The sequence below is a fragment of the Taurulus bubalis genome (genome assembly GCF_910589615.1).
Source record: "Taurulus bubalis genome assembly, chromosome: 11".
In the NCBI taxonomy this organism is placed as follows: Eukaryota; Metazoa; Chordata; class Actinopteri; order Perciformes; family Cottidae; genus Taurulus; species Taurulus bubalis.
Window position 1 is genome coordinate 1,426,325 of NC_136599.1, and position 21,878 is coordinate 1,448,202.

The following is a 21,878-nucleotide window of genomic DNA, read 5'->3' on the forward strand; positions in this document are numbered from 1 at the left end:
ACGTCAGTAAGAGTCCTGACAGACCCCAGATCAGACTGAACTCCTCTTCTTCATCACAGTGTCATCATTCAGAGCAACACTTCATCTGGACTTCAACATTCAAACTAACAGCAGCTTCTCTCTGTTTAAGCACACAGGCGGCCATCTTGTTTCCCAGCTGCCGCGTGTTTGAAAGCAGCTTTAAAGAGTCATACGTTCACAACAATCAATAACGTCATTTCAACCAACCACAGCTCCACTTACTGATGGTTTAGCCGTGGACTTCATCAGAGTGCAGCTCTCTTCTGTCCTCAGCAGGTCTGTGGAGAAAAGGAGCTTCGTGCTTCACTTCAACTTCAACTTGCATCAGACGAAGTGAAGTGACGCAGCTTCTTATCCTTCACCAGAGAGAGTTCCTCACGTCACTATCAGAGTATGCAGTCTGACTGGTTTACTGAGTCTCAGTCTGAGCTGCGTTCACACATGTTCACACATGTCATTGTGCACAGAAACCTCCTCACAGCTCCAACAAGAGTCTTTCAGGATCAAATCCAGCATCTGTGGACAAATCCAGACAACTTGTAAAGAGTGTCTTTGCCAACAGACTGGACTCTGTAGTGGAGACCAGATGTTCAGAGGAGCTTTGTCACCTTGTGTTCTTTTACATGTAGACTAGTGGGGACCTTGTGTTCTTGTACACGTAGACTAGTGGGGACCTTGTGTTCTTTTACATGTAGACTAGTGGGGACCTTGTGTTCTTGTACATGTAGACTAGTGGGGACCTTGTGTTCTTGTACATGTAGACTAGTGGGGACCTTGTGTTCTTGTACATGTAGACTAGTGGGGACCTTGTGTTCTTGTACATGTAGACTAGTGGGGACCTTGTGTTCTTGTACATGTAGACTAGTGGGGACCTTGTGTTCTTGTACATGTAGACTAGTGGGGACCTTGTGTTCTTGTACATGTAGAGTTGATCTTGAATAAATACATTCACTAAGACAACAGAGTCTGACCTGACAGTGTTTTTATTCTTCACTCCACTTTGTTGGTCTGGTTGAACCTGTTGGGGCGGGACAACTTACCCACGTATGAGTCTTAGGCTGCGTTCCAGATCCTTTACTCTTTCTGTTTACTTCTAGGACACACTGCAGCTTTATGCATTAATGAGGACATACGACTTCCTCATGACCTTTGACCTCTTGCTCATATATCTGCTGTGCAAAAGGATCGTGGTTCAGAACAGGAGAGCGTGACATTGTGATGTCATTGTGATGTCATCTAGTGAGAGAGCTGCTTGTGCTGCATTTTATTTTGTATTGTTGTTGTTTTCATATCTGAACAGGCTTCTCTCATGCAACATGATTTCTTCATAGAACTCAGGTTCATACTCAGAAAAAGCTTTTCAAACAGGCCACTAAACAATATGCTCAGCTTTGGTCACTAGAGGGCAGCAGAGGTCTTTCCTTAAATATTAATCACTCTGAATATTTCAACAAACTTGCCCCATGAGAGTCAAACATTCTGCATTTGTCACATCATGTTCTGTTCTGCAGAACCAGGAGAACGTATGTAGGGGAACCATATGCAGGGTTACCTCCACTGCTCTGAACGACAAGAAGAGTTTCAACTGTATTTATTGTTCTGTGTTGTTTGTTGGTTAAATGTTAGTTTGTGTTGAAACAGTGACTAAATGTCTTTTTATAAATAATATTTGTATTTATAATAATAATTTACATTTTTCTCAAGGAAATGTACACATAATGTACTGAAATATAAGCATGAATAAGATATACTAAAACGGAAAGATACCAAAATATATAATTTAAAAAAGTGCTTTCGGTGCATTTTCACTAATACTTTTTAACACAATACAAAAGAATATTAATATATTGAAATAATAGCACGAATAAGTTTACTTACTAAATAAACTAAAATATTACTTAAAATACACAAAATATTTGGTATATTTTAAATCTGTCTTCATCAAATGTGCTTTAAATAAATAGTTTCAATGGAAATTTAGAGCAAACATTTTGAAATATACAAAAAAAATGTGTTTGAAAACAAAGTTCAAAGAAGTCCACTGATATTTACACATCTGACCTAAATGTTCACATGTGTACCTTTTATTATAACCAACATTATTCAAACAGCCCTAGTGGTGGCAGAGATGCACCCTTTTTAGTTTGGGGATGACATTTAGAGGAAAGGGCTAAAGATAGGTGGTTTTTAAAGGTTGTAGAGGCCACCACTGGAGGAGGAACCCCGTGTGGTTGGAACCTTCAGGAGAACCAATCATTCACTCCTGTCAGCCCATCGCAGGAGAAGAGCTCTCTCACCGTGTGGAGACGACCAGACGCCTTCAGAGACCAGCAACACTGGACTTTGGTTGGAATGTACAACATACAAACCAGTTTTATTAGTTTTGACAATAACAAGGTTAAAGATAATGCAAGAAGAGAAGAAAAGATGAAAAAAGAAAAAGATAAAATGGCCTGATCCCATCATCCCTGTGTTTACTAGGAGACATTTCTACAATAAAGCTCAGCCAAACTAACGCTGGTGACCTCGTGGCCTCAACTATCACCAAGAAAACTATCCTCATGACCTGGAGATGAAGGAATAACATACACATCACACACTGGAGAAACCTCATGATCACACAGTTCAATGGACAGTCTAACATCCTCCATCATTTACAATACAACAGAACTCCACCTGGTCATCCTTCACTGTTTCATGACTCATTCTATTCATATTCACTTGTTTGTCCTTTTTAGCCTGAAACCCAATTGAAACCCACGTACATGCATACACACACACATATGAATCTGCCCTCATCTATACTTTGTGCCTTTTTTAGATGAAATAATAAAACATACACACACACACACACACACACACACACACACACACACACACACACACACACACACACACACACACCGTACTTCTATACCCTGAATATATAATGTTTTGCTGGCTTGTATCTCACGGTTTTGTCGTCCTCTTGATGTTATGTCTATGTATTGTCTTTTTATTTTTACAATAAAAAAAGAATTAATGAAAAAATAACAAAAGATGATGAATTTAGTTTCTTCAAATCAAAACAGCTCTTTACAAGTTGTGATTATTTCCCCACAGAAGCTGAATCTGATCCAGAAAGACTCTCGTTTGACATTCTGAGGTTTTTCTTCACACAAACAAATGTTTCAAGACAACAAAGTTGAGTTTTATACACAAAGTAAAACATGTTTCTTCTCTCAGAAACAGATCATTTCAGGTCATTACATGGACCTCGCTCAGCTCTCAGACCTCCATCTGCAACACCACAAGTCCAGAGAGCTCTCAACCCCCCTGAGTCCAGACCAGCTCAGGTACCCCTCACCTGCTGCACCTGTTTACAACCACTGAGAGATCAGGTTGCTGCTAACTAACATCAGCTGTGTGATCCTGTACAGGCTGAACTACCTGGACAGCAGAGAGAAGGTTTCTCTACCAGGAGGAGACTCTCAATCCTCCAGAGAACACAGAGACACTGAGGAACCAGGCAAGGACCCAAACCTGAACCTGAACCCAAACCCAAACCCAGGATAAAGAGGTTCAGTGAATGTGGTGCTGAAGGTGTGGAGGTGGATCAGTGTGTCAGAGGAGACTCTGTAGAAGGACAGAGAGCCAGCAGGACAGTCCACATACACTGCTACTCTACCAGAGGAGGAGGAGGAGGAGGAGGAAGAGGAGGAGGAAGAGATGGGTGTTACTGTCTTATTGTGATAGACAGAGTAACCACCATAACACTCCAGACTCCAGGACTGATCATTCTCTCCAAACCAACAGTCTCTACTCTCTCCTCTCCTTCTGATTCCTCTGTAACTCACTGATATAGAAACTCCTCCTCTCCACTCGACCTCCCAGTAACAGCGACCAGTCAGACCAGTTCTACACAGCAGCTGAGGACAGTAGTCAAACCTGTCTGGATGATCAGGATATGACTGATGCTCCTCCACATATGTCACCTTCCTGTTGTTGTCAGACAGTTTGAGTTTCCTGTTCACTGTGTTTGTGTCGAGTGTGAGTTCACAGGAATCTGATGGAGAGAACAAGACACAATACAGCTGCAGTTATGAATCTATCATCTGTTCATCTAGTGACACTTTGATGATGACATCAGAGATGTGAATGAGTGATGTCACAGTCTGAAGACGGTTGAATGTTTTCATGAATCAAACTCAAAGCACACTTACACTTCCTCAGACCTGGTCTGACCCATCGGACTCCAGCAGGCTCCACCCTGAAAGGAGGAGGAGTCAGAGCAGCATGAACACATGAACATGACATCACTCTCATCACAGAGCTTTGTTATTCATGTTCACATGGACCACTTATTATTCATCAGCTCATATTCTTCATGGAGCTTCTTCTGATTGGCCGATGACGACAGCTCATCACGTTCACTGATTCATGATTTATTATTATCAGTATTGTATTGACAATCATCCTCCAGTTCAGACTCAGTTTCCTCTACCAGTCAGTCAGTAAATCAGATGTTTAAACCTGCATCAGTTGATTCTTTGTCTGTTTGTGGTTCAGTGAAAACAAGCTGTAAACACAACATCTGACACATTATCAGCTTATGAAGTAGTTGTGTCTGACATGATATCAACCAGCTGCTTCCACATCCAGCAGTTCCACATCAACATGATGACTCATCAGGACTCTTTGTGTTTGTGTCACCTGATGAATGGAAGTCCACTATTCTCTCTCTTAGCTCTGTGTTTGGTCTCCACCTCCTGAGGGAAACATCTGTCTCTTTAGCTGCTAAATGCTCCACTATGTTCACCAGCTGAGCGTCTGTGGCCGACTGTCACCTGTAGCTTCAACAAGTCCACTCTATCAGCCAGAGAACTGTCTCTCAGTGCAAAACAAACCAAAACCAGGTGGAGCTGAACTCTTTTAAACAGCAACACATTCCTATTGTGATGATTCATCAAGAAGGTTTAAACAGATTGTTTCTTTGTCTTTTCACAGTAATGTCTGGACTAAAGGGAAACACACACTGGAGACTGAAAAGTAATAAATCAAACATCTGTCTGGTTCCCTTTTAACCAGCTTTTATCAGCTTTTTGAACACTTAACAAATGCCATATTATTAGTATTAGCCTCCAGCAAGATATTAATGAACACTACATGGTGCCATCACAGCATTGATTCTACACGGCTATGTAGCCTGTTGTCTGGTGTCTGTCTGAAAGGAGCTCTGCCATGTTTGACGTGTCCTCCCTTGGTCTGTTAGACGGGTCTCTGTGTGTCAGTGGGCTTTCCTTCAGTCTGTAATGGAGCCAAAGTACTTTCACATTTCACTTCTTCATCTTTTGTTCCAACAAGCCGAGGACAGTCGGCAAGAGCTCCTGCATTGAGGCCATCATGTCTCCCCTGATCACTCGCTGTGAGAGCGCTGGGCAGCCTCCTTAAGCCTCCTTAAGCCACGCCTCCTTAAGACCTGTCTCCTTAAGCCCCGCCCCCTTGCAGTCAATGCATGCAGGCAGCATGACAGAGAGCAGAGCAGTGAGTGCGCTCTGATCGCACACTATTTTAATGAAGCATCGATACTAAAGATATGCAAAGTCACATTGTTTTTAACGTACGGGTACCGCGGTACCTTTTAGTATCGATACACCGTGCAACATCGTGTGGGACACAAACAGTTAGATGAGTCTCTGGTAGTTTGAGGTCAGCTTGGTGTGTCAGGGTCATATTAACCAGGCTGACAGTGTGACAGAGAACAGGTTTCCAGCTCTACCTCCTCTATCAGACTGATGCTCTGTGGCTGCAGCCTCTTCATACCTGAGAGTCTCCAGTCTCCAGAGTGGATCCTCCAGTCCAGCAGACAGCAGCTTCACTCCTGCGTCTCCTGGATGATTGTAGCTCAGGTCCAGCTCTCTCAGATGGGAGGGGTTGGAGCTCAGAGCTGAGGCCAGAGAAGCACAGCCTTCCTCTGAGATCAGACAGCCTGACAGCCTGCAAACACACAACACAACACACGTCACATCTTAAGACAATCTGGAGGAGGATACGAGTTTATCCATGAATGTAAATCAGGATCTGAGTGTCAACTAGTTTTACATGTTTACATCCTGACCTGAGAGTCTCCAGTCTCCAGTGTGGACTCTCCAGTCCAGCAGACAGCAGCTTCACTCCTGACTCCTGCAGGTTGTTGTTACTCAGGTCCAGCTCTCTCAGACTAGAGGACTGGGAGCTGAGGACTGAGGACAGAGCTTCACAGCTTCTCTCTGAGAGGTTACAGTTACTCAGTCTGAAGAGACAACAATCAACAAGAAGAAAAATAATATTCATGTCAAAATGAAATCCTCTTTGATAATGAGTCTGGACTAAAGAAGAATCAGAAAGAACAAATATGATGTGTTCAGTGAAAGTGGATAAAACTCTTGCTTTTTTAATCTAAACAAGATAAAATAATTCAGTTCAGTGTTCACTACTGGAAACAGGAAGTACTGAATTATTAATATCAGGATGAGGGATAAATATTTAATGTTGATTATTAGAGTTAAAAACACAGTTTGGGTTTTCTGTTCTTTTCCCGACGAGAGAGAGAGAGAGAAAGCAAAGTGCGAGAAAGAGAAATTAAACTTTATATTATTGACACATTTGTTCATTGAAGACAAATTAACTTGATCTGACCTGAGAGTCAATCCGCCACTTAGTGTGGAGGATTGACATGAGCTCCAACAAGCGCACCAACATAGGGTACCCTAGCATGGACTACTAGATACTCTTTGGGTGTTCTTGTTACACAACGTGGGTTGTTGTTTGTGGTCAGATTAAATGTCGATGGTGTTGCATTCAATGTGTGTGTACGACATTCATGTGTTAACCTAATGTTATTTTTACTTAAAGAAATAAGGGGTACTAACCAAGGTTACAGGTATATGTGTATAAATGCATGGGAGTTTGAGCTCACACTAACAGTATCGCGATATTTGGAGTAGACCCTCTCCACTGCACCTCCCGTGCAACAGGGGTATGGTATGAGGCCCCTGCTTAGAACAGCAATTAGAGAGGGGGCTACACAAGAAATTAAACTTGATATTCTGTTTGTTACGTTCTCAATCAGAAATAAACAACCATTAAACTCTCAACAGATCGTCACTGTAATAATAACAATAATACATTAAATTTGGAGGCGCCTTTCAAGGCACCCAAGGTCACCTTACAAATACAATAAAATAATACAGGGTAAAAGATAAGCATAAAAGATATAAACAACAGTAAAACAGAGCATCGACATAAATGTAGAGACACATTCAAGTTTTCAGTCTCTTTTCCTGCATTTCTCCTTCTCATTCATTACTTCGATCAAATATATATTATCTTAAAGCATATATGAGAGGAACAACAAGACGACCCTGTGATGTTTCATTATGAAAGAAAATTATGTTTCACACGTCACCATCGTTTATTAATCCACTGTGGATCAAATGTGTCTGTTCTACAAGGTTCTCTAGTTTAGTCTCTGAGACGAGTTCCTCTAAGTCAGGGGTCGGTAACCCGCGGATCTTTAGCTCCGGAGGCTTTGGGAAGGAATAAAATAATAATAACTTTTATTATTTTATTTTTTTGCAAAGCGGAAAATCAAAGGGAACTCCTCTTATCTTGGAGTTTGAGGTGATATTGGGTCAATGAAAATAAAAAAATGTTTAAATATAGTTTTAACTAAAATGTGCATCACATCCACGTCGCCGCCGAGCAGCAGCCGATCACACCGATCACACCGATCTCACCGATCTCACCGATCTCACCGATCACACCGATCACACCGATCACATCGATCTCCCTGCAGCTGGCTACTCGTGATTTACAGAGCCCCGCCCTCGTTAAACTATCAACGGATAAAAATAAATACATAAAAGTCACAGAGAAAAAAGAGAGTTGAATTCGTGGGCGTATTAATTTGCTTTCACTGCCAACGATGCTGATATGTTTGATATGTGACGAGAAATTAGCAAACAAAACATTTATTGTTGAAAGACTCTTCCAGAACAAGCTATCAAGCTGCAGAAGAACGATTCCTCAACTGCTGCAGCAAACTGAGTGAAGTAAATCTACTTTCAGGAAGTGGATCACGTCTCCAAACTCCACCACTGCTGCTGGTTCTGTGGCAGCTCATGAGACACTGAGGCGTCCGCTGGTAAAAAAGTCCGGCGCAGTGAGGACGCTCAGTGGAAACAAAGCAAAATATATGCGTTTTAAAATGTAAACCTCCAGTGGGGATTGAACCTGATACCTTGCAGTTCTAGGACCAACACTCTACCACAGGCCTGGCCAACCCGCGGCTCTTTGCCTGGTTTCATGCGGCTCTTACGTTCATATCAAAGTTTGTGTTTGTGTTTTTTTTCTTTTAAAATCTTTTCATTGATTTTGCAAACACTTCAGACCAGACCTGGGCATCTTACGGCCCGCGGGCTCTCCCAGTCTGGCCCGCGTGAGGTCAATCAAAAATGAAAAATAAATAAGATGCACGCCATGAATGCAATACAAACGGCACTGCTTTCACTTTGAAGGCGGTTTATTGATGTGTGCGTGCGCGCTTACGCAGCCTCACGACGAGCAGTGTTGCCAACTTGACGACTGAAGTGAAAGCGTATTGTTCTGCAGTTTCTGTTCCGCTATGCCGGTCCAGAGCTCTCACAGGCGGTCAGTTTCACAGGAGCCTCGCGCTGCAGCCTCCGCCTCCAGATTGAACATTAATCGCGCAAAGCCGCCGCGGATCTGATCTGCGGTCTGATCCACTATGCAGAGCACTTTAAGTCAGGATCACTTCTGGATCTTCACTCTTCTCTCAAAGAGGAGAACGTTCCTCACATGAGGAAAGATGCTCAGAAGATGTTGGTTCTCTTTGGATCTACCTACATGAGAACAAACATTCTAGTGATGAAGGTCAACAGATCAGATCCTCTCTCTCTGCCAGCTGTCCTTCATCTCCACCTCATTCAACCAGACTTCAGTGCACTTTTTTAAGCAACACAGACTGGACTTTTCTCACTGAGAAAGAACAACTGAACTGAACTGGAAAACATCAAAAGCACTGATTGCTTTTGTATAAAGTTAATAAATTGCTGGTCTTTAACATACTGTACATATTTAAGCTAAGGTTTAAAAAGAATCATAAAAAATGTAATCACATTTTTTACATATTTTCATAGCCTTATTGTAACATGTATTCTCACCATTAGCAGCTCAAAATCATATAATTTACAGTTTTTTAATCAAGCTATAACATTCATATTGAGTTAATTGAATTAAGTTCAGCCTATTGGTTCGGCGCTCCACAACGGTACAAATTTCTCATGCGGCCCCTTGGGAAAATGAATTAAGCTGCGCTTAAGATTAGGGTCGGGTACCGAGAACCAACACGTCCGGTACCTACCGGACCGAAAAGCAACGCAGATTTCGGTGCTTCCTTCCGGTGCCTGAGCCGATTTAAATACTTTTTTTTTTACACTACTCTGTAAAGTTGCACAGTATATAGATACTAAAAAGGTAGCGCGGTGCCCGCACGCTAAAAACGATTATTAAAATAGCGGATCAGAGCACACTGCTGCTCTGCTCTCTGTCCGCCTGCATGCAGGGCGGGGCTCGAGGGGGCGGGGTTCAAGGGGCGGGGCTCAAGGGGGCGGGGCTTCCAGCGAGCACGAGCTTTTGAACGTCCGTCCTCGGCTTGATGGAACAAATCTCTCCAGTTGATATTAATGGTGACGTGTAGTCCAGTAAAGCAGCAGTTTTAGGATCCAACAGAGTCTGAGTTCTGTTGCACACGGTCCCATCAGGCCATGATGCTTGTGTCTGTTCTTTTTTAAATATATATTTTTATAGTTTGAAGTTAAAAGGTTTGAAGCTGTAGTTTGAAGTGTGTTTTGTATGTACTTAATTATTTATATCTATAGTATACTTCAAACAGTTAATAATATTGTTCAATTTGAAGAAAAAAAAATTGCCTTAGCAATAAAAAAGTATCGGTTCAGGCAACGGTATCGTTTTAAAAGTATCGGTTTAGCACCGGTATCGGAAAAAACCCAAACGATACCCATCCCTACTTAAGATACTGTCAATGTTTGGGTCAACATACGTCTGCGAGTCTTTTTTCTACCCTGAAACACGTGAAATCAAAGCATCCATCTGTTCTGACTGACACCCATGTGGAAGAATTGCTTCGAGTGGCAACAACGGAATACAAGCCAGATTTGAAGAGGATTGTTCAAGGCAAGGAATGCCAGAAGTCCCACTAAGCAACATGCATAGTAAAAGAAAAACGCTATTGTAAATTATTATGTTTTTGTTTGTGGACTTGGTTGAACTGAGAGTTTGTGTGTGTGTTGAGAATGACTGGCCTGTGGTCTTAGTACTGTAGGAGTCAATTTCTGTCATCATCATGTTGGTGTGTGACATTTACACTAAATCTGGCTGAGCAGAGGTCTGTGTGTGTGTGTGTGTGTGTGTGTGTGTGTGTGTGTGTGTGTGTGTGTGTGTGTGTGTGTGTGTGTGTGTGTGTGTGTGTGAGGAAGGGATGGGGTGATGTTCATGTGTATGATGTGACTCTTTTCGGTAGCACAGTAAAACATGTGGCTCTTAGTCTCTGACTGGTTGGCCACCCCTGCTCTACCACATTAGCCACACATATTGATAGGACTCAAGGTCCACATCGTTGTCATCATAATTGATCTCAATGTAGCCGACTTCATAAGAGTTTGATAGTTAAAACAGGTAAAATAGCAATACAATCTCAAGAATTGTCTTCATTCTTGTTCTATAATTTCATGAATACAACAAACTATAGTTTTTGTATTTATAATATGACTATATATACAACTTTATCAGACACATTTTTTGGGAGAAAAAAAGGGTAAAATGGCTCTTTGGATAGGAAAGGTTGCTGACCCCTGCTCTAAGTGGTTCATGAAATCTGACCTCCTGATGAACAAATTCATAGATTCAGAAAGAGAGAGTCTGTTCACACTAAATGGACCTGATAGTTTAGAGACACATTTATATCATTGAAGACAAACTAACTTGATCTGACCTGAGAATCTCCAGTTTCCAGTGTGGGCTCTCCAGTCCAGCACACAGCAGCTTCACTCCTGAATCCTGCAGGTTGTTGTTACTCAGGTCCAGCTCTCTCAGACTAGAGGACTGGGAGCTGAGGACTGAGGACAGAGCTTCACAGCTTCTCTCTGAGAGGTTACAGACACTCAGTCTGAAGAGACAAGGAGGAAGAAAACAACAATACGTGGAAAAGATAGCAGCGTATTTAAGTTATGATCTATGAATCTAACTCTCTCTGTACTTACAGAGCTTTGTTGGAGGCTTTGACCACTGGCAGCAGCCTCAGAAGAGCCTCCTCTGAGGCTGAGTATTTCTTCAGGTCAAACACCTCCAGATCTTTTCCTGATGACAGTAAGATGAAGACCAGAGCTGACCACTGAGCAGGAGACAGTTCATCTGTGGAGAGACGTCCTGAACTCAGGGACTGTTGGATCTCCTCCACTAGAGAACCATCATTCAGTTCATTCAGACAGTGGAACAGATTGATGCTTTTCTCTGGAGACACATCCTCATTGATCTTCTCCTTGATGTATTCAACTGTTTCCTGATTGGTCTGTGAGCTACTTCCTGTCTGTGTCAGCAGACCTCGTAGGAGAGTCTGATTGGTCTCCAGTGAAAGACCCAGGAGGAAGCGGAGGAACAAGTCCAGGTGTCCATTAGGACTCTGGAAGGCCTTGTCCACAGCACTCTGGTAGAGATGTCTTGGTTCAGGTTTTGACAACAGGGAGGTTGTTTGTTCTTCTGCCAGCAGGTTGACACCAGAGTTGATGAAGGTCAGATGGACATGAAGAGCAGCCAGAAACTCCTGAACACTCAGATGGACGAAGCAGAACACCTTGTCCTGGTACAGTCCTCTCTCCTCTCTAAAGATCTGTGTGAACACTCCTGAGTACACTGAGGCTGCTCTGATATCGATGCCACACTCTGTCAGGTCGGATTCATAGAAGATCAGGTTCCCTTTCTGCAGCTGATCAAAAGCCAGTTTTCCCAGAGACTCAGTCATCTTCCTGCTCTCTGGACTCCAGTGTGGATCTGTCTCAGCTCCTCCATCATACTTGACCTTCTTCACTTTGGACTGAACCACCAGGAAGTGGATGTACATCCCGGTCAGGGTCTTGGGCAGCTGTCCTCCCTCTGTGGTCTTCAACACGACCTCCAGAACTGTAGCAGTGATCCAGCAGAAGACTGGGATGTGGCACATGATGTGGAGACTTTGTGAGGTCTTGATGTGGGGGATGATCCTGCTGGCCTGCTTCTCATCTCTGAACCTCTTCCTGAAGTACTCCTCCTTCTGTGGGTCAGTGAACCCTCTGACCTCTGTCACCAAGCCAACACAGTGAGGAGGGATCTGATTGGCTGCTGCAGGTCGTGTGGTTATCCAGAGGCGAGCAGAGGGAAGCAGTTTCCCCCTGATGAGGTTTGTCAGCAGCACATCCACTGAGGTGGACTCTTTGACGTCAGTCAGGACCTCATTGTTGTGGAAGTCCAGAGGAAGTCGACACTCATCCAGACCGTCAAAGATGAACACAACCGGGAACTCTTCAAACATGCAGATTCCTGCTTCTTTGGTTTCAGTGAAGAAGTGATGAACAAGTTCCACCAAGCTGAACTTCTTCTCTTTCAGCACATTCAGCTCTCTGAACGTGAATGGAAACGTGAACTGGATGTCCTGGTTGGCTTTGTCTTCAGCCCAGTCCAGAGTGAACTTCTGTGTTAAGACTGTTTTCCCGATGCCAGCCACTCCCTTTGTCATCACTGTTCTGATTGGTTCCTCTCCTCCAGGTGAGGCTTTAAAGAGGTCTTCTTGTCTGATGGTGGTTTCTGGTCTGTGTGGTTTCCTGGATGCTGTTTCAATCTGTCTGACCTCATGTTCATCATTGACCTCTGCAGTCCCTCCCTCTGTGATGTAGAGCTCTGTGTAGATCTGGTTCAGAAGGGTTGGGTTTCCTGCTTTAGCGATCCCCTCAAACACACACTGGAACTTCTTCTTCAGGTTAGATTTGAGTTTACGCTGACAAACTCCAGCAGGAAGTCCTGAATGAACACACAACAAAGAACATCAATGAGTCAAAGAATAGATTTCAACATGTCATTTCCACAAAGAATGAGTCTATGAATATATTCTGGTCCATCTCTTGAGACATTAGTAAACGTCCCATTTATCCAGCATGTTGAATCTTTAGAGAAATCCTCTTACTGCTCTGCAGACAGTCAGCCAGCTCCTCCTGCTTCATGCTCCTCAGGAAGTGCAGTGAGATCTTCTGAAATGCTTCTCTGCTCCTCTTCCTCTGCTCTTCATCCTCACCATCCAACACCTCATCATCCTCACTCTGAATCTCTAAGCATTCTGGGTAATCTGAACTCACAACCTTCTGGATCTTCTTCAGCTCGTCCTTCACAAAAGTGAGGATGTTCTCCTCCAGCAGCTGGAACAGAATATTCTATGAATGACAAACTAAAACCATGGAAGCAAACATCAGATCCATGTTGGACAGACTGACAACCCACTGGTCTAAAGAGTGCAGCATGGAGATGATGTGAACAGAATAGATGCAAAAGTAGTTGCACATGTACAGACCATAAATATGGAGTCCAGGTGTGTTTGGGCAGACGGACCTCTGGGAACCTCTGAGCTCTCCTGGTCCTCTCTGTGGAGGAGTCATGAACAATCAGCTCACATTGTGTTTGCTCCACAGACTGTTTATTGTTCATGATATTAAAACACAAATACAACAATAAGTTAAAGATGTTGTGTCCTGTCATGATTAATCATTTCATAAACCAGATGCTGAAGACTGGAGATGAAGGACGACCATCTGTGTGACAGTTAGTCATCTGTTTCATCTGTTTAAAGAACTCACTCTGGGTCATAAGAACGGCGTCCATCTTTGAATTCAATCATACCACCTTTAGACCGATCACTCTTCATGGACACACAGCTGGGTTCAGGAGACTTTTCTCTCTGTGAACTGATAGAAACACTGAGAATTACTAAACATAAAGGATTTCTGAACATACAAGATTCATTTTTCTGCTTCCACTGGTTTTATTGGACAGTAAAATTTATGTAATTTTTCATCAAAACTTGTAGTTAATGGTAAAGAAGACACAGCTTCTTGATTGTGACTTGTTGTTTTCTTATTCAACCAACTCGCTACAATGAGACACAATAACTAAAACTACTGGAGTCACATCTTGTAGAAGTTTGTCTCTGAGCGGTGGAGACACTTATATTTAGGATCTTCCAAAGATAACCAGCAGACATTAAAGAACACAAAGAACACAGTCATTTAAAGTTCACCAGTGATTATACAGTCAGTGGACAATATGAAACCCAAAGTTCAACCACCGATGGTTGAATGTGTCTAAACAGTTCAAATCTTAGGAAGTCCCAACAAAAAAGCCTAGTTACCAAAAACAACTAGGATTCATGAGGACAACCCTCGAACAGACAACTCTTTAAAACCACTGACTCCTCATCAAACTGCACTCTGCCTGCAGACTTCTGACACATGTCTGCATAGCTTATTAACTCTGAATGTAGACCCAGAACCCTGCAGCTAGTCCCCAGACCTCTGAATGTAGACCCAGAACCCTGCAGCTAGTCCCCAGACCTCTGAATGTAGACCCAGAACCCTGCAGCTAGTCCCCAGACCTCTGAATGTAGACCCAGAACCCTGCAGCTAGTCCCCAAACCAAACGCCCGGATGTGACTTGCTCTGCTCATTTTACCCAAGATGCATCAGAGGTGACTTGTGCGTACTTGGGACAGCCAATATCCCAGAATGCATTTCGCACCAGCGACAGGGAACAGTGGCGGATGAGAATGTTCTGAATGCTGTGTTTTTGAGTCACAGAATGTAATTTTAGGATGTTTTCAGGTGAGAAGTTAGTTGTTTAAGCATCAAATCTGTGGTCGGTTTGTCAAGATTCAGCCTACTTAAAAATATACGGAGACGATTTCGGAGATTTGAGGTCCTGCTCACGGGACCAGGCAGTCAGCGCTCTGCTGCCCACCGAGAGCAGCCTCATCTCGGCAGGACTTTTTGAAATGATCCGCTGACTCCGATGTCTCCATAGCGATTAAGCATGAGATATAATTCAGTCTTTGTTCTCAGAGTTTATAATTTGTTCACAGGTAACGTTACATCAGTTGGACTGAGGGAAAGGTTATGTTTTATAACTTAATACTTTATTTAACTTTAACCTTGAACTACAGCGGTGTCTTTTTACTTTTGACCAAATTATTTGCAATTATTTATGTAAATATAAATACATATATACAATTATGTATATTTATATTTATAAACACACAATTATATGTGCCCATAGTCTTCTGAAACTTCTCCACAAACCACAGCAGGTAGTCCCTGAAATTCTGTACCGAGTCCCCAGAACTCTCCAGCTTTCTGAAACTCTGACCTCTTCTGGTCTGTGGAGGAATAAACTCACATTGTGTTTGCACCAGAGACTGTTTATTGTTTATGATTCATACAGAACCTACTGAGCAGTTAGTTAAATATATTGAGTTCTGTCATGATTGATCATCATGAAAACAACACTGTAAATGATGCACGACCAATTCTGTGTTTCATGACTGAGAATCAGAACAGTTAGTTATCTGTTTTAAGAACTTACTCTGGGTCATAAGAACGGCGTCCATCTTTGAAGTCAATCATAGCACCTTTAGACCGATCACTCTTCATGGACACACAGCTGGGTTCAGGTCCAGGTTCAGGTTCAGGTCCAGGTTCAGGTCCAGGTCCTGGTTCAGGTTCAGGTTCAGGTCCAGGGGACTTTGGTCTCTGATGGGTCCTACAACAGAGAAGAGGACCAGCAGGGAGAGGAATTCTGTTTTTAATCTTCAGCCAGAGCAGCTGTTGGTAAAAACTATCAGCTATCAACAAGAAAAGGATCAATACAGAAACGTTATATTTGACATAGATTTCCTGAAAATGTGTGTGAGTGCTGAGGATCTGAATATTATGATTAAAGAAGCTGTAATTATGTGACACGTAGCATCTTCTTGGACAGAAGGGATTTGAACTGATGACGTTTAATCAACAAGGTTCACACTGCACCAAGGAAGCTATACAACAAAACAGTTAAAGAAAGTAATTAGGCTTAATTAACCTCAGCTGAACATGAACTCTGCTGACTGACAGGAACACTGAGACCAGCTGTAACCCTCACTGACCACCAGGGGGAGCTCAGTAGCTGCAGTATTGAAGCAACCTAGAATTACTTCATGTTTCCTTCCTTATTTCATAGTACAATCGTTTTGAAAACATAGATATCAAATATGATACAGCAGGTATATAAAGTAATGATTCACCTGTACATTATGCAATCACCATTGTATTGTATTTCATTATGCAATCTGGATTATGCCATATCACAATGCAGATACACTGTTTTGATCAGGAGCTGGTCCCCAGATATGTGGAGCTGGTCCCCAGCAGTGGCGTCCCTAGGCTAAAGCCCCGGATGTTTTTTAATTAGCCCTGAATGTTAATAAAATAAAAAAAATGATGTCATTAAATTAAACTATTGTTTATCACATGGACAAATTATTTATAACTCTAACATGCTACATATGTGCGTGTGTTCTGGTTTGTATGTTTTCTCCCCTTAAAATTACAATCCAATAGCCTATCATCATACTTAACCTTAGGGCACTAGGACCTTGGGGAGGCTGCTGCACTGGCTTTCTCACTACCCAAGTAACGTCTCTCATCAACCACAGCAGGATTACACCAAGGAGTTTATCTCATAGTAAACTACACCAAGGAGTACCATCATACAATATTTATCATTCGATAATCAAGAGATACTTGAAATGTGTTTATTTTTTATTTTTGTTATTCATGGTTTTTTTTACTATTGAATGTTATATTAGACACTGAACTAGTTCATCTTTATCTCAGTGATAGTGCCCAAATTAGCATAAAATATCACTGGTTTGTAAAAACTACACAGACAACAAAATAGATGTAAATGTTGATCAAAATATTATCCCCTTCTGCTCAAAATAAAACAAGGAAACAACTCAAAAGTTAACGCTGTCAGGTCCATTCTCCATCCATTGGATTTGGGAGTGACGTGGATATGAAAGCTAGTTTATCCGTCTACAAGCAGGAAAAGTATTTCTCTCTCGTTATTTGAGAAAAGTTCATATTTGTGTTCACTATGACCCTGAAATTCTGTCTCTTCTGTTATCATATACTGAATGAATGCAAAACTACAGAGCAAAATCACTCTCTTTCTGATTGAACCATCTATGAACTGTCTGAAACAATGAATATCCGGGGCCCCAAATGGGCCCCAAAAGAAATTGCTGCGGTTCTACATGCCGGTTCTCTAGGGGCTAAGCCCCCCCTTTCCTTGAATCCTAGAAACGCCCCTGGTCCCCAGATATGTGGAGCTGGTCCCAGACTACGTGGCATACATTGATTCTTGCTTCATAGATGAAGTTATTAATCAACAGAGTAGATATTTGATCTCTGAGAGCACTTTGACCAGCAGAGGCCTCAATAAACATGAAATATGAGCTTCATAAAACCCCTGAAGTACCAAAGTCCAGACTTTAGTCCAGTATCAGAACTCAATCTAACGACTGAATGTGTTTTATAGATTTATAGGTTTATTAAGAGTCAAGGTTCAAGTGAACGAGCAGAGAAACAGTCAATATGAAGTCAGTCAGAGTGAATACGCTGAAGGAAAAAAGTGTTGAGTGATACCTGTTCATGTTGGTGATCACCTGCAGCCTGATGGAGACAGACAGGTTCACCTGCAGCCTGATGGAGACAGACAGACGGGAGGCAAAGAGCAGCTCTTTGGTCATGATTACATTACATGTCATGTAGCTGACGCTTTTATCCAGAGAGACTTACAATAAGTGATTCACCATGAGGACAAAGTCAGAACAACAAGAATCAAGAAAGTACAATTTCTTCAATAGTTAAACTACAAAGTGCTATCAGTAAGAGACATCTAAGTGCTACTAGGTGCTACCTTCCTTATTCAAGGTGTAGCTGAAAAATGGCTCAAAACATATCTATGATGAGGGGAGGAAGGTTCAGGATTCAGGGAGCAGACTTGGTTATGAAATTAGTAAAGTAACACGTTGTGTCTCTGGCTCTGCAACTTCTTTGATAACAATAAATGTCTGATTAGTGTCGAGTAACAATTGTTCTAACGGAATTCAAGGGCCACTTACTCACTTTCTCCTCCTGGACTTCAACCCTCTGCTGTGTGGACCAGATCTGTGTGGAAGAAGAGTTTCCAGGATTAACTCCTCTTCCTCCTCTTCTTCACCAGTCCTGCGTGTCTTCAGGCTGCTGTCCCACTCCACCACTGTGGTGAACCAGTGTGAGTCCCACTCCACCACTGTGATGAACCAGTGTGAGTCCCACTCCACCACTGTGGTGAACCAGTGTGAGTCCCACTCCACCACTGTGGTGAACCAGTGTGAGTCCCACTCCACCACTGTGGTGAACCAGTGTGAGTCCCACTCCACCACTGTGGTGAACCAGTGTGAGTCCCACTCCACCACTGTGGTGAACCAGTGTGAGTCCCACTCCACCACTGTGGTGAACCAGTGTGAGTCCCACTCCACCACTGTGATGAACCAGTGTGAGTCCCACTCCACCACTGTGGTGAACCAGTGAACCTGCAGCACTCAGTCCAGAGAGCTGATCATGTGTCATGACTTTATGATCATGTTAAAGATTAACCCTCAGCTTCTTCCTGCTTCCTCTGACCCACTGGAACCAAGCGGAGAACATGAAGCTCCTCCTCCCTGAACATCAACCCTCCACACTGTGTTGGGCTTGAACAGAGGACATGACTTCACCTCCACAGGTGTGAATGAAGCCAGCAGGAAGGTTTCATGTGGTCCAGCTGCTAGAGGTCAGACCCATCAGTGTTCTGCTGCATTTAAACATCAATATGAACCATTGCTGTCTGCATGTGTTTGTTAAAGTGATGACATCACTCATTCAGACAGAGGAGACTTTTACATGAGCTCACAGCTTCATTCAGACATGAACCTTTATGGAAGAGACTCAATGAGAGAGAACTCATAAATATATATGTGTATATATATATATACACATATATATATATATATATATATACATATATATACACACACAGTTATATATGTATATAGATACACATATAATTGTATATATATATAATATGTTTATAAATGTGTATTTTATATATATACACAGTTATATATTTATATAGATACACATATAATTCTATATACAATATGTTTATAAATATGTATTTTATGCATATATACAGTTATATGTGTAGATACACATATAAATGCAATCAATGCGGTCAAAAGTAATAAGACACCTCTGTAGTTCAAAGTAAAAGTTCAATTCAAATCTTAAGTTATGAATCCTAACCTTTCCCTCCGTTAAACTGATCACCAAACGTGTCTAATATATAGAGCCCCGAGTCAGCAGGAAGCAGAGTTCATCACAGCTGTAGCTCAATGGAAATTACTGCACATCTGGTTATTATTATTATAGTTTGACTTCTGGTGATGTCGCTCGCTCTCTAAATTGATTTGGTTCCGATTCCCCAAAATCCCCAAAACACAATAACAACACCCAGGTTTACAAAGAGCGCAATTTCCTTTAAGCTCAGAGTTCAGAAGTAACGGAACAACAAATACAAACTTTACCATCAACCAAAGAATGTGTTGAGTCTGCAGTCGGCACGACGTAAACAAAGGCAACATTACAGCTGCTAAACGTCTGCATGCTAGCCATACGTGTGTATGTGTGTATATACATGTAGATATAATGTGTGTATATATTGTAGGGGCCTGAGGGGAGGTGTGGTGGATGGCATCTACATTCCAGCAAGAAGGCTCCGCCCACTCGTCAGGAGGGCATTGAGATCAGGTGTGGGACGAGACTCACCTGATCCTGATCTCCTGGTCTGGGAGGTCAACAAAAGCCAAGAGGGGAACGGAGCAGAGAGACATGTGTGGTTGTTGTGGTCGGCGTGGTGAGCTGCAGCTTGAGGCTAGTGAGCGATGTCATCACTGTAAGGGCAGGGACATTGGAAGGCTGAACGCTAGTGATGGTGAGATGAAGCCTCATGAGGCATCGAACCACTTCAGCCAATTGGTTCGAGAAAGGGTTCATTTCTCGAAGCTTCATGTGCACACGAAACCACCTACTGGCCAAGTGTATAATCACAGGCAGCTGTATCTGAACCACATAATGTGATGCATTGCATTTTTGAGTCTGTTATGGCTGTTGGGAATGACTATGAGTTACAAAAATGTATGACCAAATAATTTCTGTACATAAATTATCACATGTGCATAATAACATATTTTTTGAATATATTCTGTGTGTAAGTTTTCCCAAAATGCTAGTATCATATGATATGGCAGGTTGTGTAATGTTATTATGTCACTTTAGGAAAATGGCATGGGCTTAAGCAGGCAGAGGACAGTGAAAGTGCTTGTGGAACTAGGAAGAGGGGACTGAATATGCTTGTGTAACTTGGACAGTGATGTACAGGACAGGGGACATTTTATTAATTTGTATTCAGAAATAACAGTTTCTCAACAGTTTTTGGTTTTAAACGATTCCTTTGAAAACACCCTTTCACAGGGTACAGAAGATGCTGGCGTGCACAAAAACGCAAGAGCAAGTCTACGTACATTTTGATAGAGGAATTTTTGCCTCTCCCAGTACTCCAGAGGGTTTTCCAGCCTGCTTATATTTGGCTCGGAAAGGTAGCGCTGGACCTCCACAGTGGCATCTGCTGTTACATTTTGAGTCTTCCGTGCCTCCATGACGCTGGTGTCTAAACGATGCCACAGTTTGCTACCTAAGAGGAAACCACAGATTGATAATATAAATCCTTATATTCTGCAGATATTCTCCATTACTCTTCATGCCTATTAAAGTTCAGGTCAGCGAGGTCAGTATAACACAGCTATGCAGCTGGAGTTGGTTGTGTCTATGAAAGGTCCAGTTCTCAAGGGAAGTCAGTCACACACCTGCACTTCAACACTCACACCTGTTTATCAGTATGTTGACATTAGTGAAGCAGACGGGTCGTTGCACGGTCCAGTCTTGTGAGAAAAGATGAGAACACGGGATTCTCCTCCTCTTGACAGGATAGAGACAATCAGATGTGAGGACGAGGCGAGACCAACCTGTGACGATAACCTGTGTATGAAAGGCCCCACTTCCGTTTGGGGGGCGGTGGTTCTGGACCCAACCTGCGTGTTGCTGGACCACTCACTGCTTTTGCAATTGCAGCGCTGAGTACTTTGCTTGTGATCATTTAGTAAATAAATATAGAGAACGAGAGAAGTTGTTGAACTGAGTTATTCTGGAGGCTACACCAGACATCCAATAATTAGCACGCATTAACAGTGGTGACCCTGACGTGATGGTTGATCTGGACAAAGATAGAGACAAAGAGCGGTGACGTCCGTTTCCCGGGCCCCCTGCCGAGGGCCGGCGGCTGTTTGGCGGTTGACAACGAGAGGCCTCAGAGATAACAGGTGAGCAGACAACCTTTTGTTCAAATGAATAAAATGTCTGTGATTGGATAAACTAAATTTAGTTGTCAACAGCAGAATAAGCCTCTACCCATAGTTTAGAAATGGTTTTAAAGTGTTCCTGATCACACGTAAAGTACAAAGCACATATTTCCATGGTTTTTTATAGGGAAAGACAATAAGTGTCCGCTGGTAGGGATCTAGGTAAAAAGTGTATAAAGTGTTTAAA

At 42.4% G+C, this 21,878-nt stretch overlaps 1 protein-coding gene across 1 annotated transcript; it reads right to left on the minus strand.

The window, feature by feature from the left end:
* Positions 1-3,267: 3,267 nt before the first annotated feature.
* On the minus strand, positions 3,268-13,693 carry LOC306743542 (NLR family CARD domain-containing protein 3-like). Its single transcript, XM_079226063.1, has 7 exons — positions 13,676-13,693; positions 13,295-13,523; positions 11,343-13,131; positions 11,075-11,248; positions 6,119-6,292; positions 4,224-4,270; positions 3,268-4,066 (listed from the first exon to the last, which is right to left on the minus strand). Exons 1-7 carry the CDS (start codon positions 13,676-13,678, stop codon positions 3,492-3,494), a joined length of 2,991 nt encoding a protein of 996 aa, XP_079082189.1. The 5' UTR covers positions 13,679-13,693; the 3' UTR covers positions 3,268-3,491.
* Positions 13,694-21,878: the final 8,185 nt, after the last annotated feature.

Excerpts from the sequence above, each read along its gene's own strand:
- LOC306743542 (XM_079226063.1), bottom strand. Across the intron at positions 13,132-13,294 it reads GGCTGACTGTCTGCAGAGCA|GACTTCCTGCTGGAGTTTGT; the intron begins GTAAGAGGATTT and ends GTGTTCATTCAG. Across the intron at positions 11,249-11,342 it reads AAAGCCTCCAACAAAGCTCT|ACTGAGTGTCTGTAACCTCT; the intron begins GTAAGTACAGAG and ends TTGTCTCTTCAG.